Raw genomic sequence first — 12,281 nt, forward strand, 5'->3', positions numbered from 1 at the left:
GTTGCTCCGCGGCATGTGGGATGTTCCCACACTAGGGCTCGAACCCGTGTCCCCTGCATTGGCAGGTGGATTCTTAACCACTGTGCCACCACGGAAGTCCCGGTCCATGTAAAATTTGATGAGTCTTGACAAATTTATACACCTGGGTATCCATTGAAGAACTCCTGTCTAGCCTTCTTCTCTGCTGCACAACTCCCCTAATTCATCTTTGGGAAGGCGCCACTGCCCCTGCATCACCTGTCCTGACTGTGCCCTCTGTTTCCGGGGGGGTGGGTGGGTTGCAGGGTGAGGAATTGCCCCTGGTGCTCCTTTCAGGATCCAGGATCCTCTCTGACACACCTGCTTCAACAACTGAGCCCCCATGATGGAGAGAGGAATCAAGCGGTCCATGGCTTGACCTCAGTGCCTGGACCCTTTCTGCAGGACTCAGGGCCACCCCTGCCCCATCACTGGGCTCCCCAAGGAAAAGCTTGTTTCTGCCAAAGACCCCCTCTTGGGTGTTGCAGTTGAGGAGGTCAGTTTCCTCAGGAAAGGGGTCTTTACAGGTTTCCGGGGCCACTCAGCATTTTTACAAAGCTCAGACTGTCCAGGCCGGGCTGCACGGTGAACAGTCCAGCCACAATCCCGGTCCCATGGAGCTCAGAGCCTAATGGGAAAGGCAGACACTGAATTGATCAGTTGATCACTGTAAATATTTTAAAAAATACCTTCCCAAGTGCAAAGAGCAGCCGGGAAGGTGAAGTCGACGGAGCTAAGAGAGGTCTCGGGGAGGGACCGCAGGATGGGGAGGGGGCATCTCCTTTAGGCCAACACCCGAAGCATGGGACGGAGTGACCGGGGAAGCTGAGGAGGCTCCTGGGAGGACACGGGTGCAAAGACGGCACCCCAAGGCCAGGACCTTTGAAAATTGTGCTGACACCCCAGGGGCAAGGAGAAGCCGTCAGTGGGCGTTGAGGAAGACAGCATCGGATTGGCACCGTTGAAAAGGCCTCAGTTCCTATGTGGAGGGGAGGGTCTGGTGAGGGAGAACAGTGTCTGGGAAGGTCTGGGGTCCTACATGACAGTAGCCAGACCCCCGGGTTTGGCCTCTGTCTGAGTTGGTTAGCTGGCAGCCCCTTGAGCCCTTTTGGAAATGAATTCACATTCTCTTGGCTGCAGACAGTGTAGCCTAAGGGGTGGGGGTGGGGGTCCAGGCTGGGCTACTGAGTGTGCTGTGTGACCCTGGGCCAGCCGTTTGACCTCTCTGGGCTTCGGCCTCCCCACTCCCACTTTTCCCATCTCATTTAGTGAGGATAAATAATTCAGGTCTTCTGAGTGAACCCCCTCCAGCTCCTCCAAAGAAAGCTGCAGGTCAGACGGCTGTAATTGTGACCACAGGGGCTTTCAGCCTGTGGCAAAACTCATTCATTTTAGGGTGGAAAAAAATACCTTTTTTTTATTATAAAGAACTACATTTTCTTGAAAAAAAAAAACAAACAATAAAAAAATCCTGGACATGTTTTAAGGTAGCAGCAAAAACTAGTTGCAGAAGAAAACAAGAAAAATGGCTCCTAAGGATGCAAGGGTCTTTAGGACCCCCGAAGGGTTGAGTGTACGGAAAATGCTGAAATTCCCCAGCTTGGGCCAGTGGGGCCCAGAAGGCCTGGCCACCCTCGGCTGCTTGTGGTGAAAAGGACGAAAAACAAAGAGCCCGGCCAGTTCTGGTGTGAGGTCGGCAGAGCTGTGCGTGGGGGGGTGGCGCGGGGGGTGGAGGGGGTGAGCTGCCATCCTGACACTCATTCAGACCCAGATCCATCACCACCATCACTGACGGTGGCCCTGGCCGAGTCATGTGACCTCTCAGGTATAGGTTTCTTGTTTTGCTCTATTTGCTGCGAAAGAGTCACATAAAACCAGTAAGTAGACTGGAGGGGGAGGCGCCCCTCACCCCACCTACCGTGTCTGTCCCCCTCCCCCCAGCACCATCCTCTGAGGGCTTCATTCCGGTCATTTTTCCATCCTTCACACCTGTGTCCATGCACTTACGCAGGCGTGGCTGTCTCTCCCCACCTTCCTTTTTTTCATACTTGACCTACGTCTTGAAGATGTTTCTGGGTTCTTACACATATGGCCGCTTCATTCTTTCTGGTAGCTATATAATATTTCCTGATAAACGTGAACAAGTGGGAGGGGCGGGGGGATCGGGAACGTGAGTGTCCTTGCCTTGTTCAAACCTGCTCTGAGGCTCAGCTGCTTTCCCAGCCCCTTTCCCGGGTGAAGCCTCAGGCATCCACGGCTTCCCTGCTCACTTCCAGTTACAAAAGGCCATCTGTGTGCACTAGTTAATATGTCCAGTCTAGTGTAATCATCAAAACTTCCAGCTTCACCGGGGGGACAGTTTCTTTCCTTCCTGCCTTGGAAGCTCCGTGGGAAGGGGCAGGCGGGGAGCTGCTCTCTGGGGTCCTTCCCTCAGCTCCCACATCCCTCGGCTCGAGGGTGGGTGGAGGGCATTACGATAGGCCCTTCCGATGTTAGTACGTTGCCCAGTGTGATCTGGTAATATTTCACTTAGTATTTTTTCATTTGCTCTTCTTTTTTTTATAAATTTATTTTTATTTTTGGCTGCGTTGGGTCTCTGTTGCTGCACGCAGGCTTTCTCTAGTTGCAGTGAGCGGGGGCTACTCTTTGTTGTGGTGCACGGGCTTCTCATTGCGGTGGCTTCTCTTGTTGCAGAGCACGGGCTCTAGGCACGCGGGCTTCAGTAGTTGTGGCACGCAGGCTCGGTAGTTGTGGTGCACGGGCTCGGTAGTTGTGGCACACGGGCTTTGTTGCTCTGTGGCATGTGGGATCTTCCCAGACCAGGGCTCGAACCCATGTCTCCTGCATTGGCAGACGGATTCTTAACCACTGCGCCACCAGGGAAGCCCTTCATTTGCTCTTCTAAGTGAGACTGACCGAGACGTTCTCCTTATCTCAGTTTGGGATCATAACATGATGTGGGAAGCTTATTTTTCTTTTTTTTTTTTTTAACTTTTTATTTTGTATTGGAGTGTAGTTGATTAACAATGTTGTGATAGTTTCAGGTGTACAGCAAAGTGATTCAGTTATACATGTAACTATTCTTTTTCAAATCCTTTTCTCATTTCAGTTGTTACATAATATTGAGCAGAGTTCCCTATGCTATACAGTAGGTCCTTGTTGGTTATCTATTTTAAGTGGGAAGCTTTTTTACAAAAAGTTCTGGAAAGTCCTGGAATACTGTTTTCAGCAAGGTTGGGAGGGTGCATGTGTGAACATACCCGAGCCTGGTACCTGTGGCTCTATTAACTTTTTTTTTTTTAATTTATTTATTTATTTTATTTATTTTTGGCTGTGTTGGGTCTTCGTTTCTGTGCGAGGGCTTTCTCTAGTTGTGGCAAGCGGGGGCCACTCTTCATCGTGGTGCGTGGGCCTTTCACTGTCGCAGCCTCTCTTGTTGCAGGGCACAGGCTCCAGATGCACAGGGTCAGTAGTTGTGGCTCACGGGCTTAGTTGCTCCGCGGCATGTGGGATCCTCCCAGACTAGGGCTCGAACCCGCGTCCCCTGCATTGGCAGGCAGATTCTCAACCACTGCGCCACCAGGGAAGCCCTCTATTAACATTTTGTACAAGCACTTCAGTCAACTTTGATCGTTTATATTTTCCTGGACAAATCACCCATTTTGTTTTGGTTTCACATTATTAGCATAAAGTTATACCTAATACTCTCTTATGATTAAAAGAAACATCTTACCTGCTCTCAAGGGCAGCTCCACGTTTCGTGGGACCAGGAGCTTATTCAAGTTTGGGGGTTCCCTTTAAGAAAAACAAGTTCAAAATCATGAATACAAATTTAGGCATAAAACGGAATACTTAAGTAGAATGAGAAAAGAAATCAGAACAAATTAAAATTTTAAATTAGCTGACAAATATCATAAACCACAAAATCTAGAAAAATAACACATTTTAAAAAGATTAATTGCCTGTCACACCCCATATTAATTTTTTCCCTACATTTTTTGGCTCCATACTCTTTGATCACCTCTTTGTATGACAGTAATTTTGTAATATTTTTTCTGTAAAGTAGAAAGACAGTTTAGGCTTTCCTCTGGCATGCTTGATTGCATTTTGAAAAAATATTTTACTTTGAAATAATTACAGATTCACAGGAAGTTGTAAAAATAGTACAGAGAGATCCTGTTTACTCTTCACCCATTATCCCCAATGATAAAATCTTACATAACTATAGTGCAGTATCAAAACTGAAAGATTGACGTTGGTACAATACACAGACTGCATTCAGATTTCACCAGTTGTTTTTTGTTATGTTTTGTTTTGTTTTTGGTAGCGCCACGTGGCTTGAGGGATCTTAGTTCCCTGACCAGGGACTGAACCCGTGCCCTGGGCAGTGAAAGTGCTGAGTCCTAACCACTGGACCGCCAGGAAATTCCCCAGATTTCACCAGTTTTACATGCACTCCTTTGTGTATTTAGTGCCCACGCATTTTATCACGTGTATATTTGTGTAACAATCATGATACAGAACTGTTCTATCACCTCAAAGACCCCCCCACCCCATACACTCACATAGTGATCCCTCTCCCTATTCCCTGGAACATTCCAAGAATGGTATATACATGGAATCATACAGTATGTGACCTTGTGAAACTGGTCTTTTTCACTCAGCATAATGGCCTTGACATCATCCAAGTCTTTGCTGTATCAATAGCCCATTCCTTTTTACTATTGAATAGTATTCCATAGTACGGATGGACCATAGTTTAACTACTCACCCATTGAAAGACATTTTGGCTGTTCCCACTTTGGAAATATTACAAATATTCCAGCTACGAACATTGGTGTATAGGTGTCTGTGTAGACATAAGTTCCCATGTCTCTGGAATAAATAAATGCCCACGAGTGCAATTGCTGGGCCCATGTGGTAGGTGTATGTTTGGTTTTCTAGGAAACTGACAAACCATTTTCCAGAGCAGCTACACCATTTTACACTCCCACCAGCAATGTATAAGAGGTTTAGTTTCTCTGCATCCTTACTCTGGCATTGTCGCTAGGTATTTCTTATTTTAGCTGTGCTAAGTAAGAGGTGTGTAGTGACATGACACTATGCTCTTAATTTTCATTTCTCCAATGGCGAGGGATGTTGACTATTTTTTCATGTACTTATTTGCCATCCATATACCTTCTTTGATGAAATGTCTCTTCATGTTTTGCCCCTTTTCTAATACAATTGTTTGTTTGTTTGTGTTTATTTCTTTTACTGTTGAGCTTTGAGGGTTCTTTACATAGTCTAGATAGGAGTTCTTTGCCAGATACATGGTTTGCAAATATTTCCTCCTAGTCATGGTTTATCTTTTCATCTTCTCAAGAGACTCTTTCACAGAGCAAGAGTCCTTAATTTCCAGGAGGTTCAATTTATCTTTTTTTTTTTTCTCTCCTGGATCATGCTTTTGGTGTCAAGTCTAGGAACTCATCACCTAGCCTAGCCCTAGGTCCCAGAGATTTTCTCCTATGTTTTCTTCTAAAAGTTTCACAGTTTTACATTTAAATCTATGCTCCATTTTGAGTTAATTCTTGTATAAAGTACGAGACTTGGGTCAAGAGGTTGTTGTTTGTTTTTGGTTTTGTCCATGATGTCCAATTGTTCCAGCACCATTTGTTGAAAAGGCTATCCTTCCTCTCCACTGGATTACAATTTCCATCAATTTACTCTCTTAAATTTCTTACAACTCATATATAGCCTGATTTATAATACCCTGAATTATGAAAAGTATATTTCCTAAAATTTTGCCTAATCTTTCTTTCTCTGGCTCCTTCCCTCCCTCTCTTCCTCTCTGTTTCAACAAAGCATAATTACTGAGCGCAGCACCATGCCAGTTTACATCACACAGAAACCATGCCTGCTGGCATTGGTATTCAATGACCAAGACCAGTTATAAACCCATGACAAATGAACAAGAGAGCTTCTGCTTATGAGGGCACCTGGCAAGGGCCATTTGAGGATGGACTGGTCAGGGAAAAGCCCTCTGAGGAGGTGACCAAACAGCTGAGACCTGAAGGCAAAGGAGGTGCTGAGTGTCAGGGAGGAGTTTGGGGGAGGGAAGGGCTTTGCCGGCCGTAGCTCGGCATCTAGGTTAAGTCTAAGAAATGGGAGGCTGTCAAGGGCATTTTAAGCAAGGGATGATGTGATACAATTTACGTCCTGGGTTTTCCCCACGTCAGACAAGCCTCTCCACCTTTTTATCTGATTTAATGAGCCTGAGCAGAAATGGGCAAAACGTGCTGGACCTCCGTCAGCCAGGCAGGGTTAGGCTGTTGTAACTTCCAAGGTTTGTCAGCTCTTCTCCTGCTCTGAGTGCCACCCCCCCACCCCGACCCCGCCCGCCTCTTCCCAGTAATAAGAACCGCTGGCTGGAGCAGGACACAAAGATGGTCAGCGAGGCTGCAGGAGGGCTGCGAGGGTGGGTTCGTGGTGATGTGGGCAGTGGGGGCTGCTGGGAAAATAGCTTTTCTGTTGTGAATGGCCTCTTGGGGTAGATCTTGCAAGATTACGCATCTCGTGTCATTAGAAAGCATGGCTATAAATTAGGCTGCTCAGAAGCATGGGGCGTGTAATAATTAAGTAATAAAAGTCACCACAGGGGTAAAGGAACAGGAAAACAAAGAGCCACTGTTTGTAGATGCACTACAGGCTGCCCTGTAAAGAGACCTCTGAGCTCAAGTGACATTTCAAAGCCACTGAAGCTCCACTCAAACGGAGTCCTGGGTCAGTCTAGTCCCAAAGAGGTCCCTATGGAAGGGAAGTGAACTGTCCTGGGCGCGCAGACAGGGCGGGAGAATGGGAGGGGGCTGGAAGGAGGATGTTTAGGGTCCAGTCCAGCTCTTTGTGGCTGGCTCTGGAGCCACAAAATCCAACCTTTGGACCGGCCCAGCAGGCAGTGGAGGACAATAGGGAAGGGAGAGGACTTGGGCTAAATGACACTTGATACTCATCAGCTCAAGCCAATTGTTGCCATGTAGGAATGCAGACCCACTTGGCCAGAATGTATACATCTTCAAGACAATCTGGAAAGCTGGGTTTCTTTAGTGTAAAATTTCCAGTTTTTAAGTGTTGACAACAATTTCAAAGACTTTAAAGACCGCCGTGCAGACTGTATAAAACACAAAGCCAGAAGCCCCGGGTTTGCGGTCTCGGGTCCTTACTGTATGAGCTTTGGGAGTAGCCTCACTGCTCAGTCCCTCCATTTCCTCGTTCCCTCATCTGTGAAATAAGGTCACAGGGGAAGAACAGAGGCTCTGAACTTTTCTGGGGGCATTTGCACCTTTGAAAATGTGATGAAAGCTGTGGGCCCTCTCTGCAGACACAGTGTCTGTACACTCCTGTTCAGAGATGGTGGTCTGCGACTCTGTGGGACTTCCGGGGGGTAACAGCCCCAGGCCTGGATGATTGATGAGGCCTTAAGCCCCGAAGGGTGGGTCCTGGGCACAGCCTCTCCAGACGCTCCAGACCCTTTGAACCAGAACATGCCTCGAACAAGATCCCCCCGTGACCCACGCTCACGTGACGGTCTGCAAAACGCTGCTGGAAGGCTCCTTCTGCTGTAAAAGACCCGGTGATGTCTGGTTTCAGGAACTTGTCTGGACAGCACGCGTCTGCACCGCAGTTTCTCTTGGTGTTTCCCAAAGTGTGGGCTGAGGAACCGCCATGTGTTCATTTCCTGGGGCCGCCGTAACAAATGACCACAAACCTGGCGGCTTCAAACAACAGAAATGTATTTTTCTTGCATCTGGCCGTTCTGGGGACCAGAAGTCTGAAACTGAGGTGCTGGCAGGGCGGTGCTCCCTCCAGAGGCTCTAGTGGAGAATCTTGCCTGGACTCTTCCAACTTGCGGGGGCCCCAGGCGTTCTCTGGCTTTTCTCTGCCTCTGTCTTCGCCTCACCCTCTCCTCTTCCCTGTATCTCCGATTCTGTGTATATTTTATGAGGACACTTGTCATTAGATTGAAGGCCTACCCCCCAAAGCGATTTACATACTGTTAATCCCATCTCGAGATCCTTAACTTGACTACATCTGCAAAAGCCCCTTTTCCAAATAAAGTCATATTCACAGGTTCCGGAAGTTAAGATGGAAACATTTGGGAGGGCACCATTCAACCCACTCAACCTGTATCAGAACTACTTCCTATATTTGCTAAAAATATTCTTTCTTGGGCCTCACCCCCAGGCTTCCTGGATCAGAACCTCTGGGGAGGGGGCCCCGGTGATTTTTATGCATCGTAAAATGTGAGACCCTCTGGTCCAGAAATATGAGGAGGCAGTCAGCTTGGACCTGAGCTGAGTGATGGAAGAGGTGATAAAGACCATTTGTGATCACACGGAAGATGAGAAAGAAGTGAGCAGGGAAAACAATGAGCTTTATTCCCTGGATTTTTCCTCTTTGTCTTTTTACTTCCTATTATGAAAAATTTCAAACATGCACAAAAGTGTAGCAAATAGGATAATACACAGCCATGATCAACCCTCATCACACAGCTTCAACCACTCTCAATTCATTCTGTCACTCTTGTTTCATTTTTTAACTTTGTTATTTTATTTTACTGTGCTCTATTTTTTTGCTGGAGGTTTTTTTTAAAGCAAATTCTAAACTACACAGAATTTTACCCCCAAACCCTTCAGTAGGTGTTTCTAACGTTAAGACGTAAAGCAACCACAATATCATTATCACACTCAACACAATTAGCACTATTTCCTCATGGCTTCTGAAACTCAGCTAGTGTTCACTTTTCCCTCAAAAAATACCTTTCCCATGTTGGTTTGTTTGAACCAGGATCTGAACAAGGTCCACATGTTGCCTTTGGTGATGTATTTCTTAAGCCACTTTTGATCAATATCACTTCCTCATCCTCCCCTTTCTTCAATGTCCTTTGTTGAAGCGACTGAGTCATTTGTCCTGTAGAATGTCCCACACTCCAGACGTGGCAAACAGCATCCTCATGGTGGTGTTTACCATGCTCCTTTTCCCCCTGTATTTCCTGTAAATCATGGTAGTTGGGCTGAGAGCTGTGTGTCCAAAATGGCACACTAGTCCTCATGGCTATTGAGCACTTGGCATGTGGCTGGTGGCACTAAGGAACTGAATTTTCCATTTTATTTAAACTAATTTAAATTCAAATTTTCAAACAACCTTTTAAATACCCCATTCCTATCTTTAATCACATGTTGACATGATAATATTTTGGATATATTGGGTTAATAAAATACATTAGTAAAATTAATTCCACCTGTTTCTTTTTACTCTTTTTAACATGGTTACTAGAAGAATTTTAGTTACATGGCAGCCCACATAATATTTCCATTTGACAGTGATGGTCTAGAAGTCTGATTACCTTTGGGCTCACTTTGGGGTTTGTTTCCCCCAAAGTATTTGGTGGATGGTGCTACATACCTCCTATTAATCACTCCCAGCCCCACATCTGTCACTTTCAGTGATGGTAAGATTGATCACTTGGGTAAATTTTATGTTATGCATATTTATCACAACAATAAAAACAAATTGATCCTTTGGTTCAGCTGCTGTAGCCTGACCCATCCATTGTAAAGTTCCCCATCAGCCTTCCACCTAATCATTGATTATTACCTAAATCCATTATTTCATTAGGCGTTGCAAAGTAATGATTCTCTTCCCCCAATTCTGTCCTTCCTCCTGCATTTTATTAGCTTTGGTTCTTCTATAAAGAACTTTTCCTCATCACCTATTAGGTTCCCTTGAGAGGGTCTCACACACAGTGCTGCCCCACTGCTCTGGGACCTTAGGATGCATATGATAAAAGTACCCACTTTACAGTGCTGTGAGGAGTGGGGCATGCAAAATGCTCTACACAGGGTAAGTTCTCCTTGGCTGGAGACCCTTGTCAAAGAGAACTAGAGCGGAGGCTAAAGGCAGTAAAGACGGATTTTATTCAGTACTATTGCAAAGGGGAAAGTGACCTCGCTCAATTCTGAATACAACACAAGTGGGGATTTATAGCCAAGGAGCAGAGTGGATGGAAAATTACTACGAGGAGACTTCAAGGGTAGGGAGATTCTTACTAAACTGACTTAATAGGGCTCTTGGTAAAGGCAGGCCAAGGTGATCAGATATCAAGGGCGGGGGGGAATGACTTAGCAGGGTTCTTTACTAAGGCTGACTTCATCCGGCCAAAGATAGGTCCCAAGAACGAGGCCTAATCAAAAAGAGGGCTCTGAGAAGCCTGCCTAAAATCTGGTCAAGGAGAGAGTCTGTCACCATGCCAGGCCCAGCACTTGGTTGGTGGACAGTAAATGTTTGTTGAACAACTCACACGAGGCACCGTTTCTTCCACGGCTGCAGAAGGGCCAGAGAGAGACTCTCACAGCCTTGGGGAGAACACTTTGCCCTGTAGCCCTGATGGTCAGGTGGGCAGCCTCTAGGGAGGGGGGCCTTCCCCGACCTCAAGCCCATCTGACTTCTTCCCCACAGGCCTTCCACCCCCTTCTTTGATCTGCTGCAGCATCGGTACCAGCAGCTATGGGTGCAGGAACAAAAGGCCAACCAGAAAGCCATTAAACTGGAGAAAAAGCATAAGGTAAATGCAGTGCTCACTCCAGAGTGGATGACTGATGGGGTGGGAGGGAAGAGAAGGGAGGGGCTGGGGGAGGCAAAGCCAAAGCTCAAAAGGATGCCGCCTGCGCATGTTTATTGCTGGGGTGTGGGCAGGGCTGGGGAAACAAGTTGCTTGTTGCTTTGCTGAAAGGGTCTCGGTGATGGTCAGGTTCAACCCCGACTTAAGCCCTGCCGGCATCACCAGTAAACTGGCCCTGTGTGCCTCTGGGGCAGGATCGGGACCCCATCTCCCGATTCCCGTCTGGGGACGGTCCCACCAAACTCCGCGTGACCCCACACATCTGGAAACCAGATTGTCCACGAATCTGACCTGGCCTGGACAGAAATGTGCCCCGGTCTATCTGTAAAGAAAAGATTAGGAAGGCAAAGTCCAAAGAGAAAACCCACTTCTGGGAGGGTTCCATAAAGAACGCGTTTTATGAAACGTTAGGATACATTTTGTTTCAAGTGGGTGACTAAGCCCCATGCTAACCGCTCCACGTACATCACACACATCATCTTATTTGCGCTGGATGCAAGCCTGTGAGCTGGGTGTCACCCTAGTTCCCAGGCATGGAAATCGAGGCCCAGAGTGGTGGTGCCCACACTGGGAAATTTGAGCTGAGGACAGAATGACACCCAAGCACCAGCAATTGTTAACTGTGTGCGTCTAGGTGAGATTTTTACCTGGAAAAATATCTTTAGCTGTGAATTTGCATTGTCACTTGTATGTGAAGATACTAAACGTGGTACTCCCTTTAAAATAGTCTGAGAGGGCTTCCCTGGTGGCGCAGGGTTAAGAATCCGCCTGCCAATGCAGGGGACATGGGTTTGAGCCCTGGTTCAGGAAGATCCCACATGCCGCGGAGCAACTAAGCCCATGCGCCACAACTACTGAGCCTGTGCTCTAGAGCCTACGAGCCACAACAACTGAGCCCGCGTGCCACAACTACTGAGCCCACGCGCCTAGAGCCCGTGCTCCACAACAAGAGAAGCCACCGCAATGAGAAGCCCGCGCACCGCAGCGAAGAGTAGCCCCTGCTCACCGCAACTGGTGAAAGCCCGTGTGCAGCAACGAAGACCCAACGCAGCCAAAAATAAATAAATAAATTTATTTTAAAAAGTTTAAAAAGTAAAAAAGTGTTTAAAAAAAAAATAGTCTGAGGTTCGGACTTTCGGAGCACTCAGGTTGGTCTCTTCTCCAGTAGATCCGGATCAATCACGGTAATATCAGAATTGCTTTATGCTCACAGAGTGCTGTATAGATTTCATTAGAAGCACAGCTTTAGTGTCTTTGGTTTTTGCAACGATCTCACCAATGCTGTCCCTCCTCCAGACTCCGTGCAGAGAACTGGATCCAGCACGCCCCCTGTGTTCATGCCTTTTGTCCTCCCGGACACCCCATGAGGTCCGAGTCTCATCAGAGCATTCAGTTTGTTTCATTTTCAGATGGAGGAACTCAGAGAGGTTAAGTGACTGGCCAAAGGTCCCAGCCAAGTCAGGACCCAGGTGTCCCCCCCCACAAAGTCCAGGCTTTTCCTGATGGTGAGGTCCCACTCTTGCTGATTACGGGAAAGCTTAGGATTCAGCAACAGTGCCTGTGATGTTCTAGTGACAAACTGGGGAGTGGAAAAGTCTTATCAGGG

General features: G+C 47.1%; 1 protein-coding gene across 1 annotated transcript in view; it reads left to right on the forward strand.

The window, feature by feature from the left end:
* CFAP77 (cilia and flagella associated protein 77) overlaps nt 1–12,281 on the forward strand; it is a 131,753-nt gene that overhangs the window by 93,148 nt on the left and 26,324 nt on the right. The window contains exon 4 of the mRNA XM_059925916.1: nt 10,513–10,618. Within this exon, the coding sequence (XP_059781899.1) occupies nt 10,513–10,618 (106 nt within the window). The remainder of the gene's footprint in view (nt 1–10,512; nt 10,619–12,281) is intronic.

The sequence above is a fragment of the Balaenoptera ricei genome, chromosome 6 (genome assembly GCF_028023285.1).
Source record: "Balaenoptera ricei isolate mBalRic1 chromosome 6, mBalRic1.hap2, whole genome shotgun sequence".
NCBI lineage: Eukaryota > Metazoa > Chordata > Mammalia > Artiodactyla > Balaenopteridae > Balaenoptera > Balaenoptera ricei.